This window comes from Hypomesus nipponensis, chromosome 6 (assembly GCF_054491055.1).
Source record: "Hypomesus nipponensis isolate SF chromosome 6, ASM5449105v1, whole genome shotgun sequence".
In the NCBI taxonomy this organism is placed as follows: domain Eukaryota; kingdom Metazoa; phylum Chordata; class Actinopteri; order Osmeriformes; family Osmeridae; genus Hypomesus; species Hypomesus nipponensis.
In genome coordinates, this window is record NC_140366.1 from 18,921,601 (window position 1) to 18,936,865 (window position 15,265).

The window sequence follows — 15,265 nt, forward strand, 5'->3', positions numbered from 1 at the left end:
TCTCCTCTGAACGTTTGTCTCCTGGCTCTCTCGTGCAGGACTCCATCTTGGACATTAAGGTGCCCATCTTCAAAGGCCCGGGCGAAATGCCGGAAATCCGCTCCTACATGGAGGAGTTCCCCTTTCCCTTCTACGTCATCCTGCGGGACGTAAACGCCTTGCCCGAGACCCTGAGCGATGCACTGAGGCAGTGGTTTGAACTTGTCACGGCAACTGACCTGTAGGCCAGCAAGAAGCCCTCCCAGGTGGCGGCGTCGACACTGCACAAGGCCACTCTGCTGCTAGCCTCCTCTCTTGGACTCAAACACGGGACTCAAAAGACGGACTTGCCGCTGTACATGTGCCTTTATTTTTCTTATTTTTACTCTCATTTTAGTAGACTCTATAGAGTTTGATAGCAACCTCTGACATTTCGTCTTTTGTCATCAGGGGAATTCTGGAAGTTCTTTTGTAACGTAATAAGGATTGCTGTAACTTGCACGTCTATAACAAATGATAGAAGCAAATGTGATCCCCCTTTGTGTGAAAAACCTTGGTGAAGGTAAATACCTCTTTCCCCCTGTAATATACCCCTCCTTCACAATGTGTGGGTGTTTCAGTGTTACATTGCTCATCGGCTCATTTCTGCTTAAATGTGGACACATTGACTGACTGTGGGATAACTGACAGTTGTAAAATGTGTGTTTTTGCACACGATTTGTAAAAGAAACACCCCCTATGTGGCAAATCATGGCAAAAAAAAAAGAAGCACGTTGATATGTTCTAGATACATTTGAAATTACTGAAATGTGCCTTGAAGAATGTTGCATCTCATTTTACACCATGTACTCAAAGAGGAGTTGTTTACCTCAGGTAAACGGTTAGGGGCCCAAATGTATAATTCTACCCAAAAGTGAGGCCATTATTACTTGCAGTAAGATCGATGTAAAGGTCACAGGTTTTTAGAAAAAGCCAGTTCTTATGTACTTTGAAGCACAAGGACTGCTAATACCTATTTTGATAGAATCTCCAATAACTCATTTTCTGGTCTAGAAACATATCAACTAATCAGTTGTATTGACGACTTTCCCATATCACAGAGTAGTGCTAATGATTACAGAATATTTGTGCATTGAAATGTTTATCATCAAGGTGTTTTGTAATGTGGACATGAATATAATTACACGTAGATTAAATTCTAAAAAGTTGTTCCTTCATACCATCCATCAGTTAAACAATGCCATGACACAATAAAAGATATGAAAAAATAGAAACGTTTACAATTCGTCTTGAAGCCCTGCTACCCCAGCCCGCACGAGGGAGCCGTTCGGTTAGGTGCATTGAGGAGGCCACAACAACCGAAGCACAGTAGCCTTGCTAAGCTAGTAAGGCTAAACAACCGAGCAGAAGTTCAATTACAACATGGCCATCTCAAGGTTACCTCCTGCAGCGCTTACCCTGAAGCAGGTAGGCTACCGTACCCAAGCTAGAGCTTGCACTTGAAAAAACATTGATATGTACAGTAACGTTGAGAGTATCCGTTCTTTAAAACTGATTCAGCATCGTCTCGCTGATATTTTGCAACTACAGTAGTAGCGTTTATGCTAACATGCCAACTGACTTGAGCTAGCTAGGCTAAGTAAGTTAACTGAATCGTAAAAGACAACTTTACCTTTCTTTCTGTGTGCAGTTTTTACAGAGGCAGAAGGTTTTAGGTTTGTACAGAAACATGATGAGGACTATAAGGCAGGTACCTGACGAGGGGGACCGAAAATACCTGAAAGACTGGGCAAGAGACGAATTCAAAAGGAACAAGAATGCCACAAATCAGGTAACTTGATGAGTTCCAGCTAGTTCGGTGTATCCTGAGACTAATAATATTTGCAAAATTATAAGCAAATTATCTGTAATACACAAATCTCTCATCCCTAGGACGCTATTCGTATGATGATCACACAAGCAAACAATCATCTGGAAGATCTACAGAAATCTCTTGCGTTGGCTGGTAGAAGCTAGCTAAACAAGTGACAGGCATTGGATGCCTAAAGACACTGCGGTACTCATCTGAGAGCAAGCTCTGCGACTCTTCATTGAGCGAGGATGTGCTGGATTAATACCTCATCGCCTGGCAAGAGAGGGACTTGGAACTCAAATACTTTTGCAAGGCCAACTCGTCCCTCCCCAAACCCTGACACACACTGGTGCGCAGTGTGACTGAGAAATATAATTTTTTATTTCTGTGCACTTTACATGATACATTGTAGCATGTTATGTTCTTGTCAAATATATTTTGCAACTGGCAAACAATGAAATGTCATTTCAACTTTTTTATAAAATACATTTGATTTATTTTCGCCAAGCGTTGTCACATATAATCCATATTGATATTATCAACGAACATTATACTTATCATAAACAACCAATGACACATGACCACTAGATAAAAAAGACAGTATATAGAGTAATACTGCAGGATGCGTATCAGCCATCTTGTCATGCAATGGGATCTCGTGTCAACATAAATCAAATTCGAATGCTGTGATGTTGCATTTTTTTTTTTTACCGTCAACGGAGGAGACATAAGTCTAAATGTATACAAATGCTAAGTCTATGTTATTAAAGATCAAGTTTTCTTCAGTTAAGACATACAGTTTGGCTGTATTCACATGAGGTGTTCGCCCTTTAAGTCACATGAAAGTTCCAGCCTACAGTGGTCAATACAAGCTTATTTTACTATAATTTTCAGTATCTCGACAGTCTTGCTTCAAAAGATAGGCATGTGATTGTTTAAGTGTTTTTCTATTTATTCTATTGAATATATAATATATTATCATGGTCAATTTGAGAGTTGTGATTTAGTGCGTATGAATGCCCTAAACTTCATCTGCAGTAAGTCTTCCTAAACAATAACGGCTGTGACTGATCCATCAACAACAACAACTACCATCTACTAGGATCTTCACACAGCACAGTACACAAAAGCTGTCCTGCTCAAAGTTACACAATATTTACAATGCATCATAGTGCTGAACGATCATGCCATATTGTGTCTATTTAAATGCTTGAGTTTTGGGTTATTGTTAGCAGGGAATGATTACAACAGAGAATGAATCATTTGTTTTAAGTAGACTCGCTGAGCTCATCATACTTTTCAAATGTAAAAGACAGTTGTTGTGAGGGCGGGACGTGAGCGCCTGTTAGCTGTCGTCCTTGCGGTTGGTCCTCAGTAGTCTCAGTTCGTCCTCCAGGTAGGTGATCCTGTCCATGAGGGCGGCCCGGTCCGCCTGCGCCCTCTGCTCCGCCTGCCAGCGAGCCTCCTGGATCTTCCTCTCGTACCAGCGCTCCATCTGGGTCGACACCGCCTCGAAGAAGTACTGCGTCACCTCCAGGGCGTGCATGTTCTCCCTCTCCTGGGCGAACGAGGGCTCTGTTCCCTTCTCCCCAAACACCTCCAGAGTCTGGCCCCCCCCAGGCTGCCCTGAGCCCGCCCCAGGCTGCCCTGAGCCCCCCCTGGCCTTAGTTCTGCCCTGGGAATGCCTCTTGTGGTGTTTGCCCCTGTCCCGTTCATGTCTGCTGCTGCAGCGACGCTCCGTGGCAGGGGACAGGCTGCTGGCCCTGGGGCCCCGGCCGGGTCGGAGGTCTGGGTGGTCTGGGTGCTGCAGTCCCTGCTGCGGCCTCTGGGGGTCAGCAGAGGCAAGCGAGCGCTCCTTGGGGCGAACGACTTGGGGAGACGGGGAGAGAGACTTGGCAGGAGATGGGGAAGACGGCTCTGGCTTGGGATGTTTATCTCCATCTAACAGATGTCCAGGAGGGATAAATGAAGGAGAACCAAAAAAAAACACTTCACATTCCATTTCACACCAAATCGTTTTTTCAGTTGTCTTTAAGTAGTCTTGTAAGATTAAAATGAAAAAAATGTGAATTAAAAAGGTCTGACAATTATAAATAATGAACACTATGCTACAGGCTACCATAAGACATTTTCAGCGATAATTTGCTTTCTGCTGAACCCAGTTATTTACTTCAGAAAAAGGTCACGACAGAAGAATAATGTGTTTGGATTACATAACAGCAGTTACATAAGGCTTTATCAGTTTGAAATGAGTTTCCAGTATTTCTGCATGCGTGTGTATGTGTGTGCATGCATGCCTGTGTAATCTTCAGGATAGGACTGGCGGTCAAACATCACCTCCGGTGACTCACTGTACCTGGAGAGGGGTCCACATGAATCACAAAATAGTGATTGGCGGAGCCTTCCTCTGAGGTGCCTCCAGAGGGCTCTCCTTCCTCAGGAGCCAGCCCCTCTGGAGCAGCAAGGCCCAGGCAGTGGGTGCTGCCCCCAGGGCCAGAGGGCAGCACGGTGACCCCGGCAGGGTCGACCTCACACAGACCCCCCGCAACGGAGGACGAGCGCTTCAACAGACTCTGACGGGGGTCTCGGTTGAAGCGGACCTCGATGTTCTGCAGCTTGGCCATGCACCAGCTTTTCAGCTCGTTGACCACTGACGCCTGCTTAAAGAAGACAAGGACAGGGGAGGGGGCAGTTAGTGACAAACTAGAACGTCGGGATGGCATGGTCAGCATGTCGTCATGTGTGAGAAGCAGTTTCAACGAGCCATACCTAGAAATCAAATCAATAAACTGGTCCTCAGTGGTTGTTTTTATCAGATATAGCAAGCTTAGCTTTGGGGTTGTAGCTAGCTTTACCTGTCTCTTGTCCACCTCCAGCCTCTCTTCCATGGCTCTCTGGTCAATCCTATGGAGACACTCGGTCCTCTCTGCTGACACCCTCTCCACCGTCATCTTATCAAGAGCACGGATCTGCAACCAATCAGGAGGCGCGTCGTGGTAAACATCTGAGAGGGGCAACGTCGCTTATGCACCACGGAACCATGGAACACTTACACCTCTGCAGGTTCTCTCTCTGTTTACAGTGAACTGTTCACCCTTGATTTAATCTTTTAGCTATGCAAGATTCCACCATCCATCACGCATGCCTGGTTTCAGAGCCGGATCCAGGGTCCTGGGATGTAGGATGGATGTGTGGGTCAGTACCTGGTGCTTGTTCTTGCGATCCAGCTGACCCATCTTGTTGTTCATGAGGTCCTGGACGGTGCTGATCTCAGTCTTCATCTCCTCCTTGGTCGCTTCTAGCTGGTTCTCTAGCTTGTTGATGAGGGGTTCACAACGACAGCCGTTCAGAGGGGCCTGGCACATGAGAGGAAGGACGAAGTAAGGTAAAGTCTCACTCACATAGTCATAGAAAGATAAAACAGGGTTTTCTGTAGTGCCTTTAAAAGTTGCATCAGTATGCCTAAAATACAGAGACTAATCTCCCTATGGGACAGAGGATGGGAGGCAAGCTGTCCTCAACACTACCTGCATGACCTTGCCGTTCTTGCCGCGGTACAGAGTGTACAGCTGATAGGCCTTGAAGTTGTGGGGGGGGCCGGGGGCCGGGGGGGAGGAGCCTCGCAGTTTGGCCTTCCTCTTCCTCCCCTCGTCGTCGGGTTTGTTTTCCCGGCGACGGAGGGGCTCCGAGAGAGAAGGCTGCCAAAGACAAGGCGCTTCATCAATTACAGCACCTCTTCAATATCAAAAACTTGTTATTCCACAATGGCTTTGGTATTTGAGTTCTGTACGGAGTTGCCTGTGACGTGAGGTCATGACTGACCTTTTCTTTCGGCTTCCTGTTTTTACAGCATTTCCTGGCACTGGTTTCTATGGTTTCGGTGTGCTTGCGGGCCGCCCTGTCGCTGCTGTGGGTGTCGTCGGCAGCCGATGCACTGTCCTTTAAACAGCACAGACGAGCAGGGGGAACCATCAGGGTGGACCAGCAGGGGGAAGGGTTAGGGTGGACCAGCAGGGGGAACCATCAGGGTGGACCAGCAGGGGGAACCATCAGGGCTCCACACTCACTAACCCACACCTGGAACTGGACCGTCTCTTTCCTCCTACGTCTACACCTACTGAGAGGATGGGCGTGCAGCTGTACCTTGCTGGGCATCATGTCGTCCCTGGGAACTGACTGGGCTCTGCGCTCTGCCTTTAGCTTTTCCCTCCTCTTCCTCACACTCCTCCCCCGGGCGAAGCTCTGCACCTGTACGCACAAACACCTGCATCAAATATACATGGATGTACACAAATAATAACAAGTCTGCAATTTCGGACATGGAGCCATTCAGTTAAATATTTACAGGATGAAAAAGGGAAACAGTAGGAAAGCGGCGTATTGTAGATTCCGTTGAGCCTCGCAGCCTTCCTGAGTGCTAGGCTGTCTCTCTAGAGCAGAATACTGCCTGTACTTGAAACCCTTTTACAGCCGGCCTACAGGAATGATGTCAGATAAGCCTGATGTCAGATAGATGAAAAGCAAAATCAAACTGCAGGGTCGTAACTCAAGTCCCAACAGAAACATGAATGCTTCTACAGATACAGAACCACATGGCTAGGTAGAGATGGTGCAGAGTTCAACACTGTTTGTGGCCCTGCTGGTGAGATGTGGAGGCTGTGCTGGTGAGACTGTGCTGGTGAGACTGTGCTGGTGCGATGTGGAGACTGTGCTGGTGAGACTGTGCTGGTGAGACTGTGCTGGTGCGATGTGGAGACTGTGCTGGTGAGACTGTGCTGGTGCGATGTGGAGACTGTGCTGGTGAGACTGTGCTGGTGCGATGTGGAGACTGTGCTGGTGAGACTGTGCTGGTGCGATCTGAAGACTGTGCTGGTGAGACTGTGCTGGTGCGATGTGGAGACTGTGCTGGTGAGACTGTGCTGGTGCGATCTGAAGACTGTGCTGGTGAGACTGTGCTGGTGCGATGTGGAGACTGTGCTGGTGAGACTGTGCTGGTGCGATGTGGAGACTGTGCTGGTGAGACTGTGCTGGTGAGACTGTGCTGGTGCGATGTGGAGACTGTGCTGGTGAGACTGTGCTGGTGAGACTGTGCTGGTGCGATGTGGAGACTGTGCTGGTGCAATGTGGAGACTGTGCTGGTGAGACTGTGCTGGTGAGACTGTGCTGGTGCGATGTGGAGACTGTGCTGGTGAGACTGTGCTGGTGCGATGTTGAGACTGTGCTGGTGAGACTGTGCTGGTGAGACTGTGCTGGTGCGATGTGGAGACTGTGCTGGTGAGACTGTGCTGGTGAGACTGTGCTGGTGCGATGTAGAGACTGTGCTGGTGAGACTGTGCTGGTGAGACTGTGCTGGTGCGATGTGGAGACTGTGCTGGTGAGACTGTGCTGGTGAGACTGTGCTGGTGCGATGTGGAGACTGTGCTGGTGAGACTGTGCTGGTGAGACTGTGCTGGTGCGATGTGGAGACTGTGCTGGTGAGACTGTGCTGGTGAGACTGTGCTGGTGCGATGTGGAGACTGTGCTGGTGAGACTGTGCTGGTGAGACTGTGCTGGTGCGATGTGGAGACTGTGCTGGTGAGACTGTGCTGGTGAGACTGTGCTGGTGCGATGTGGAGACTGTGCTGGTGAGACTGTGCTGGTGCGATGTGGAGACTGTGCTCTCACCTGAGGAGCTTTGGTCAGGAGAAGAGCCACATCTGGGTTGTTGTGTTCTCTAGCCTGGTCCAGCGCAGTCTGCCCTGCCTACACACACACCCACACACACACACACACACACACACACACACACACACACACAGAGAAATGACTCAGAACATCCTACTTAAAAAAAGAAAGAAAATAAATGCCACCCTGTCCTGAAAGTAGGTTGGCACCCTGACATCTTGTGATTAGAGAGCCTGTGTTGAGTGCATGGCGCCCCTCTGAGGCAGTCACTCACGTTGTTGAGAACGCTGCTGTCTGTTCCCGCCTCCAGGAGAAGACGCACAGTTTTCTTATGATTCAACGCAGCTGCCACATGCAGCGGTGTGTCCCCAACCTGAGAGAGATACAGAGAGGGAGAGGAAGAGAGAGAGAGACCAAGAGATAGAGTTGAGATGAAAAGAGAGAGTGGTGTACTATAAATCCACCCTATTCTTACGCTTCTATGAACAAGTATAAATAAACACTTTCAAAAGCTACCCAACACAATAACATGTCCAGCATAAGCCAGAGGCACAATAACGCTTACTCAAGAGATTGACCCTGAGAAATAATATTTTAACGTTTCGAAGAAGCCTATGGCCCTGCAGTGTCCTTCCGCTGCCCCCCAACACGGACTGACCTTGTTCCTTTCCGACACAGAGCAGAAGGCTCCCAGAAGGATCCGGATCATGGCCACATGGTTGTAGCGGGCGGCCACATGCAGGCAGGTGTCACCTACCTAGAACATGAGGAAGACAGCAGCACAGCCAACAGCTTAACGGCAGCTGAACAAGCCCTGAGATGGTTCCTTAAAGTTCCCTGAAGATCCCAAAGCACTGGAAGACTGAGACGATCAGGGAGCGCCTTAGTTCCCTGAAGATCCCAAAGCACTGGAAGACTGAGACGATCAGGGAGCGCCTTCAACAACTAGCGTTGCGGAATGAGAGGCTTCCTCCTGGCACAAGGTCCACACCCCTGAGAGGAGCGCACGTTTGAAGTGCAGATGAGGGAGGCGGTGTGTTTCATAATTAAGCGACTACTCAGCCATGCGAGGACTGTTGTGGCGACGGTAAACTGTGGAGAGGTGGCTGTCAGCCTGGATCGGTTCAGCTGGGGCTTCTTAAGAGAAGAGTACTCAACAGGAAAGGAGGAGGGGGGGGTTGGAGAGGAGTGGAGGAAGGGATGGGAACAGGAGGGGGAAGGAGAGCAGAGAAGGACTCACATGGTTCTTGCTGTCGGGCCGGGAGCCTCCTAGCAGCAGCACCTTGGAGCTCTGAGCATGACCGTTCTGACAGGCCAGGTGGAGGGCTGAGTTCCCTGCCTGGAGAGGGGGACAGAGAGAGGGAAGGAAAGAGAAAGACAGAGAGAAACAGGAAAGGGGAGAGAGACAAAGAGAGAGGGAAGGAAAGAAAGAGAGAGAGGGAAAAAGACAAAGGCAAAGGAAGAGAGTCATGACGGGACCCTTGTTTAACGGTTATCTGAAGAGTATAGCTGTACCGTAGAGCTAACAAACATACCTTGTTTTTAGCATGGACGTTAGCTCCAGCTTTGACCAGCAGTTTGACAGATTGGCTAAAGCCATGCCATGACACCTCATGCAAAGCAGTGTTACCATCCTGGAACACACACACACACACACACACAATGGCGCCCTTTAGTGTTTTGACCTGAGCTTTGGAATAATATTTTTGATGAGTCATCCTTCTGCAACTCTGCATGTTATGCGCCATGTTCTGCATCCAGGTCTAAATACCTCACATAACCTCTCCCTGTAAATAGGAGATTAGAGACATCTGAAGAGGTTGTGAGCAGAGCATGAACATAAATACACTTTGTATCTGGAAAGACCATGGCCGTTTCTGCTGGGAACAGGGGTTAAGCAGATTACAAAACCCAATGTTTTCATTATGGATTGTCAAATAGTTTTAGTGCTAGATGGCATTTTGGAGTTTAAAAATCCCTCTAACCATGTTTGAGTGCAACCAAGCTGTAAGCGTTTGTGTGTAGTTGTGTGGGTATGTGCGCAAGAGAGACAGTGTTTGTGTGTGTTACCTTGTCCTGTCTGTCCAGAGCACACCCTTCCTGGACGAGGGCAGAGAGGACGGCTGTGTGTCCCACTACTGCTGCTCTGTGGAGCGCTGTCTGTTCCCCCTGACGACCACACACACACACACACACACACACAGCCCGGTCAGCTCAGTCCCTCACACACCCCACCACACACAACTTATTCACTCTTCCAAATCTATTTCAACTGACATAACGAGATAACTGTGATGGGTGGATGTTTTAGTAGGCTGGAGGGGGATGGGAGGGGGGAGCTGTATCCCAGCATCCTCTTGTTATTACTGGAACAGCTGATGCACTACTGATGTTATAACAGCTCAGTCAGCACAGTTTTATCCCTGGTAGGGTTCCACACGAGCAGAGTCCACTACTGCCCAGATTATCCACACGAAGCACAGCAGCAGGCGAGAGCCACGCAGCTCAGCTCCACATTTATGCTCGACCATAAATGGAATTCCTGCTCCCCCCTCCACGTTGACCTGCAGAGGAACCCTGCTCAAGCCAGGGATGAGAAGCAGGGAGATGTTCAGCAGGGCGGTGGGGGGGGGGGGGGGGAGGTTTCAAAGACAGAAAGACAGAGCTGAAAGCGCCGTTTTCCCTGAGGTGGAGGGAGGGTCATTCCAAGCGAGATAAGAAGCCGGCGTGCCCAGCACCAGAGGTGTACAGTAGCAGTAGGAGGAGACAAGGGAGTAAACAGGGGAGGAGGAGGGGCGGGGCAGGGGAGTGATGTCCTCTGGCTCAGAGTAGGTTTCTCTAACCTCCTTCACTCTCCCTGATCTTCCAGGGTCTCTCCCAGCCTTCCTCCACTGAAGTCTGTCTCTCCCCTCCTCCTCCTCCTGCCCCTCCTGCCTGATCCCCCTGGGTGCTGAGGACGTGCTGTGGCCCGTTCGGGAGCTCAGAGACCAGAAGGAGAGAACTTGGGAGCGCCAGAGGCCTGGGCCTGGGTCTGTGGGGAGGGGGGAGGAGCCGCGCCCAGGGGCCGACCCCGAGGGAGGACTGCCGGCTCCCACTAGCTCACAGTCCCAATAATCCCACTTTAGACCACTGGAGGTCATCACGCTCCTAGTGACACCGATTCTGAGAGGAGTGACAGGGATGTCCAGACTGCACACACACACACACACACACAAACACACACACCTAGCTCCAAGCACTCCTCTGGCTCAGCAGCACCTCTCGTATATCTCAACCTGCAGACAGATCTACAGAATCTCTAGTTTACATCTATCGAATGTTTAGTATGGTTGTATTCATGAATGCAAAAACGCTGATTGTCCAGTCAGACACTGCAAGCCTCGCTAGTGCACTGCCACAGGAAACCACAGCCCAGCCCCACAAGCACCCTGACCCCAGTCCTGACTGCAGAGACGGCTGGAAGCGTGAGCGTGGAGAGCAGGCGGGCTGGCGTGTCCGGGGTCAGGAGGGCTACTTACGTCGTCCTGGATGTCCAGGTCACAGCCGGCCTTCAGCAGAACCCGCACCACCTCAACGTGGCCCTTGTAGGAGGCCAGGTGCAGCGGACTTCGGCCGTACTGTGGATCCAGAAAACACACTCTGACACAAAGTAAAGAGAGAGCCGTCGACACAAAGCACGAGACCTTTACATCTCCAGCAGAGCTGGCAGAAGACAGGCAGAACGTGCTGACAGACACTGGAGATGGAGAGAAAGAGTGAAAGAGAGAAAGGGAGAGAGATTAACAGAAAGAGAGAGAAAGAGAGAGAGAGAGACCCAGTGTGTGGATTTACAGGTCAGCCACGCCCCTACAGCATGGCAGAGTCGTGGCCCAGCCGGCACAGAGCAATCTGTCCTCAGCTCTGAGACCCATCTGAATAATGAGCCACAAGTAAACAAACGTGTTTAATCCATCGGTTTAAGAGAAGGCCATGAACCATCCACAGCAGCCACTGAGCCCCTCACTCACTCAGGGTTAGCGCTGCATACCCTGCCTCTCACGCTGATGCAGTGATGTGTGGGCGGATGATTGCGACACCTTTCATACTCAAACAAGAAATAGGAATTTAAAAGAGGATTAGGTCGAGCTAATGTAAACTCACAGTTTACATTAGCTATTCCTAAAACATCATACCGTGACATCCGACCAGGGCCGCTAATTTAGGATTACTTTAGGATATAGAAACAAGAACTTCCTGAGAAGAATGCAGCAGCAGCCTACCGTATTGAACCAGCCACCTGTGTTATCACAATGAAGTTATAGGACAGGTGTGGGTTCACAAAGAAACACATTAACACAAGCACCTCCCCTTCCCCTTAAACTCTTATTAGCAGTTCATCTTGAAAGCCCTCCATTAAACTGGCTCCAATAACAGGGGAGGTGGGGGGCGGGGGCGTTGGGCCTCCGCGGGCGTGGCTCTGCCTCTCCTCCTGCCCTGCCTGGCTGGCCTGTTCCTGGGGTAGAGTTTCACCGGCCCAGGCCTGGAGGATTACCATGGTACTGGTTTAGGTACACAGTCAATCCAGGATGGTGGGGAGGGGGGTCAGTCTCCATAAGACTGGACAGGTACTTCTCTCTCGCCCCCCTCTCAATCTCTTCCCTCTCTCTCTGAAATGTCTCTCTATGTCTGTGTCCTGGCATTACCTGGGTGAGGCTGAACCTCAGCTTTTTTTTATTTCAGTCATCCAACCCGCGCTCTCTTTCTCTCTCTCTCTCTCTTGTCTAACTTTCTGACTCACTCTATCGCCCTCTCTTTCTTCAGCCTTTGTTCAAACAGTTACCGCATCTCTTTCTCAGGCCTGAACCGTCCAGCAGCCAACCCTCTACCTCTCTCTCCCCAGCACCCTCTACCTCTCTCTCCCCAGCACCCTCTACCTCTCTCTCCCCAGCACCCTCTACCTCTCTCTCCCCAGCACCCTCTACCTCTCTCTCCCCAGCACCCTCTACCTCTCTCTCCCCAGCACCCTCTACCTCTCTCTCCCCAGCACCCTCTACCTCTCTCCCCAGCACCCTCTACCTCTCTCTCCCCAGCACCCTCTACCTCTCTCTCCCCAGCACCCTCTACCTCTCTCTCCCCAGCACCGCAGAGGAATTTCCAGCTGAAACTCTATCCTATTCCTGGGTTAAGCCTTTATCATGGCAACCTGCCAAAACCACGAAATACCAACAGCAACAAATATATCAAAAGAGGGCCACTAGCCCTTGCAGGAAATATGTAACCGATATGACTATGAACAAGGTTAAATACTCACTGACAAAGGTTTCAAGTATACCAAAATATTTCATTCAAAATGTAAATGATGGTTTTTGGATGATTTGGGGTCCTATAAAAGACTCCATGTGTCCTAAGACTGAAGAGAAAGAGGACTGATTCACTGGGTGCCCACAGATGACTTCAGTTATGGCATTAAGAAATCATTTTAGTACCCAGAGAGAAGCCTGTGCAGTGGGCCTTACTGGCCAGTCTCACATTACAGCCAAGAACCCATCAAGAGAAAAAGCTTGTCTAGATCTAAGGATGACCTACATTCTCTCTCTCTCTCTCTCTCTCTCTCTCTCTCTCTCTCTCTCTCTCTCTCTCTCTCTCTCTCTCTCTCTCTCTCTCTCTCTCTCTCTCTCTCTCTCTCTCTCTCTCTCTCTCTCTCTCTCTCTCTCTCTCTCTCTCTCTCTCTCTCTCTCTCTCTCTCTCTCTCTCTCTCTCTCTCTCTCTCTCTCTCTCTCTCTCTCTCTCTCTCTCTCTCTCTCTCTCTCTCTCTCTCTCTCTCTCTCTCTCTCTCTCTCTCTCTCTCTCTCTCTCTCTCTCTCTCTCTCTCTCTCTCTCTCTCTCTCTCTCTCCACATTCTGCTACAGTAGCACATGACTTCAATCAAGCACATCTTCCTGTAAAATGTCACTAACTAAAACCTCGGCACATGGGTTCTGTATATCCAGCTTTTCCAGCAGAGCTACTGCACACAGCACAGTAAGCTCTTGTGACTGTGGAGAGCTGGATTGGATGTAACGTAGCTTTTACATGACAGCTAGCCTCTCTGTCGTGTGTCCTGTGTGAACACAGAGTTTCACATCGTGCTGATGGTTGATTTGTATACCCAGATGTTCTCTCCACAGCTGTGATAGCAGATAAACAGATGGAATGTTGACAAAGCACCCTCACACACACACACACACACACAAACACACACGGTGTAACTCAAACAAAGAGTCCTTCACATAGCTTTTTTTTCAGCCAGTGCCACAAAACAGCACTTTTTCTCTCAAATCACAATCATTACATTCTTTGGAATGTCTTGATAACCCCCTGGCTCACTGATGATACATGTGGGAACCGACTAGTCTATTTACATGTTTATTTACAAATATCCAATGCTACATTTGAGGTGTAATTCCTGAACACTGGTCAGGATTAGCATGTTCACACTGCCTTGACCTCGCTAGCACTGTTCCGGCTGGCTTTCTAATTAGAGCATAAACAGCACGTGTGTTTGTGGTTCCCACAGGCAGACACAGTGAACGTGAGGCATAACACAAGCACCAGTCACAACAGAAGCCTTCATATGACACCTAAACTACCAAGCCAGTGATCACAACAGACCGTCAAGACAACCAGCACACATCCTTCAACTAACACAGCCTCCCATCCCACCCAGCATCATCATCTCCCCCTCCCCCTCCCCTCCCCCTCCTCCCCCTCCCCTCCCTCCTCCACCCCCCCCCCCCTCCCTCCTCCTCACCTTGGTGACAGCTACTTTGGCCCCCTTGTTGATGAGCTGCACCACATTGTCAGCCTGGCCCTTGTGGCAGGCTACCAGGAGGCGCTCGGACAGTGCGAGGACCGCAGCCGCATCCTGCTGGCTCATGAAGCAGGGCGAGGGGGGCGGGGCTGGGGGCGGGCCAGGGCGCGGGGTCTCCAGACACGGTGCTCCGGGGCGGGGGGGAGAGGGAGGCGAAGCCCGCGCCCGATTAACTCATGTCCAGGGGGGAGAGTCTGGGTTCGGGGGGGCGCAGCGTGGGGGGGGGAGAGAGAGAGAGCGGGCGCTCCTTCTGGTACTGCCTGGGTGTGGCGGGCCGACACCAGGCTCCTCCCTCATGTCCTCCTCAGCTCCTCCCTCATGTCCTCCTCAGCTCCTGCAGGACCACAGGAAACACATGCGTGAGCGCCAGCTCGCACGTGGCAAACAGGAAGGACGAGGGAGAAGGGGGAAACACAGGTCTGAGGAGTCAACAGGAGTGACATCATCGCTCCTGTGCTCTCTGAACATGGAGGGAACACATGGGCTTCCTGCCCGGGTGAACAACACATACTCTATCCTTACTGCTCTGTGTCAAAGGTAGCACATCTGGTTAATCGTTCACTCTGTCAGACAGCACAGTGTTTTCCGTACCGCACTACGACTAACCACTATAACCACTCTGGGCAGGCTGGCAGGCAGGCAGGCAGGCAGGCAGGCAGGCAGGCAGGCAGGCAGGCAGGCAGGCAGGCAGGCAGGCAGGCAGGCAGGCAGGCAGGCAGGCTGGCTGGCAGGCAGGCAGGCTGGCAGGTGCGCTGAGCAAAATGAAAGTTGCTGTAACCGCAGACAGAGTGACTCAGAAGATGGCTGGCTCATCAAACTAGCATCATTACAACCCATCAACATGCTGAACTGTCAGGTGTGTATGCATCACACCTCATGAGAACTGTCCAACTGTCATCCACGACAGCATACCAAACCTCTTGTAAACCACAGGACGGCTG

At 50.3% G+C, this 15,265-nt stretch overlaps 3 protein-coding genes across 8 annotated transcripts in view; 2 read left to right on the top strand and 1 right to left on the bottom strand.

Moving 5' to 3' along the window:
* The window catches only part of mdn1 (midasin AAA ATPase 1), a 41,879-nt gene extending 40,692 nt beyond the window's left edge, over positions 1-1,187 (top strand). The window contains 1 exon segment of the mRNA XM_084699306.1: positions 39-1,187. Coding sequence (XP_084555432.1) covers positions 39-224 — 186 coding nt within the window. The 3' untranslated portion in view covers positions 225-1,187.
* A 107-nt stretch (positions 1,188-1,294) lies between these two features.
* On the top strand, positions 1,295-2,616 carry lyrm2 (LYR motif containing 2). Its single transcript, XM_084699325.1, has 3 exons — positions 1,295-1,446; positions 1,670-1,810; positions 1,912-2,616. The coding sequence occupies exons 1-3, from the start codon at positions 1,402-1,404 to the stop codon at positions 1,993-1,995; spliced, it is 270 nt and encodes an 89-aa protein (XP_084555451.1). The 5' UTR covers positions 1,295-1,401; the 3' UTR covers positions 1,996-2,616.
* Positions 2,617-2,762: 146 nt separating this feature from the next.
* Positions 2,763-14,429, bottom strand: ankrd6b (ankyrin repeat domain 6b). Of its 6 annotated transcripts, none has more exons than XM_084699316.1 (15): positions 14,265-14,429; positions 11,014-11,112; positions 9,566-9,664; positions 9,031-9,129; positions 8,736-8,834; positions 8,154-8,252; positions 7,770-7,868; positions 7,496-7,573; positions 5,975-6,079; positions 5,654-5,770; positions 5,359-5,529; positions 5,035-5,187; positions 4,687-4,800; positions 4,188-4,488; positions 2,763-3,772 (listed from the first exon to the last, which is right to left on the bottom strand). In XM_084699316.1, exons 1-15 carry the CDS (start codon positions 14,388-14,390, stop codon positions 3,177-3,179), a joined length of 2,355 nt encoding a protein of 784 aa, XP_084555442.1. In that variant the 5' UTR covers positions 14,391-14,429; the 3' UTR covers positions 2,763-3,176. The 6 variants fall into 6 exon arrangements, with proteins under 6 accessions (XP_084555442.1, XP_084555439.1, XP_084555440.1 ...); XM_084699313.1 differs by having other exon boundaries at positions 4,188-4,491; positions 14,265-14,428; XM_084699314.1 differs by lacking the exon at positions 11,014-11,112 and having other exon boundaries at positions 4,188-4,491; positions 14,265-14,427.
* Between the last annotated feature and the right edge of the window lie 836 nt (positions 14,430-15,265).

Bases quoted from the DNA above. Each gene is read 5' to 3' on its own strand.
- ankrd6b (XM_084699311.1), bottom strand. From the start codon at position 10,635: ATGACCTCCAGTGGTCTAAAGTGGGATTATTGGGACTGTGAGCTAGTG. The intron at 8,835-9,030 runs GTATGTTTGTTA...CCCCCTCTCCAG, and splicing joins ACGTCCATGCTAAAAACAAG to GCAGGGAACTCAGCCCTCCA. The intron at 7,574-7,769 runs GTGAGTGACTGC...GTGTGTGTGTAG, and splicing joins ACAGCAGCGTTCTCAACAAC to GCAGGGCAGACTGCGCTGGA.
- lyrm2 (XM_084699325.1), top strand. From the start codon at position 1,402: ATGGCCATCTCAAGGTTACCTCCTGCAGCGCTTACCCTGAAGCAG. The intron at 1,447-1,669 runs GTAGGCTACCGT...TTCTGTGTGCAG, and splicing joins CAGCGCTTACCCTGAAGCAG to TTTTTACAGAGGCAGAAGGT. The intron at 1,811-1,911 runs GTAACTTGATGA...TCTCATCCCTAG, and splicing joins ACAAGAATGCCACAAATCAG to GACGCTATTCGTATGATGAT.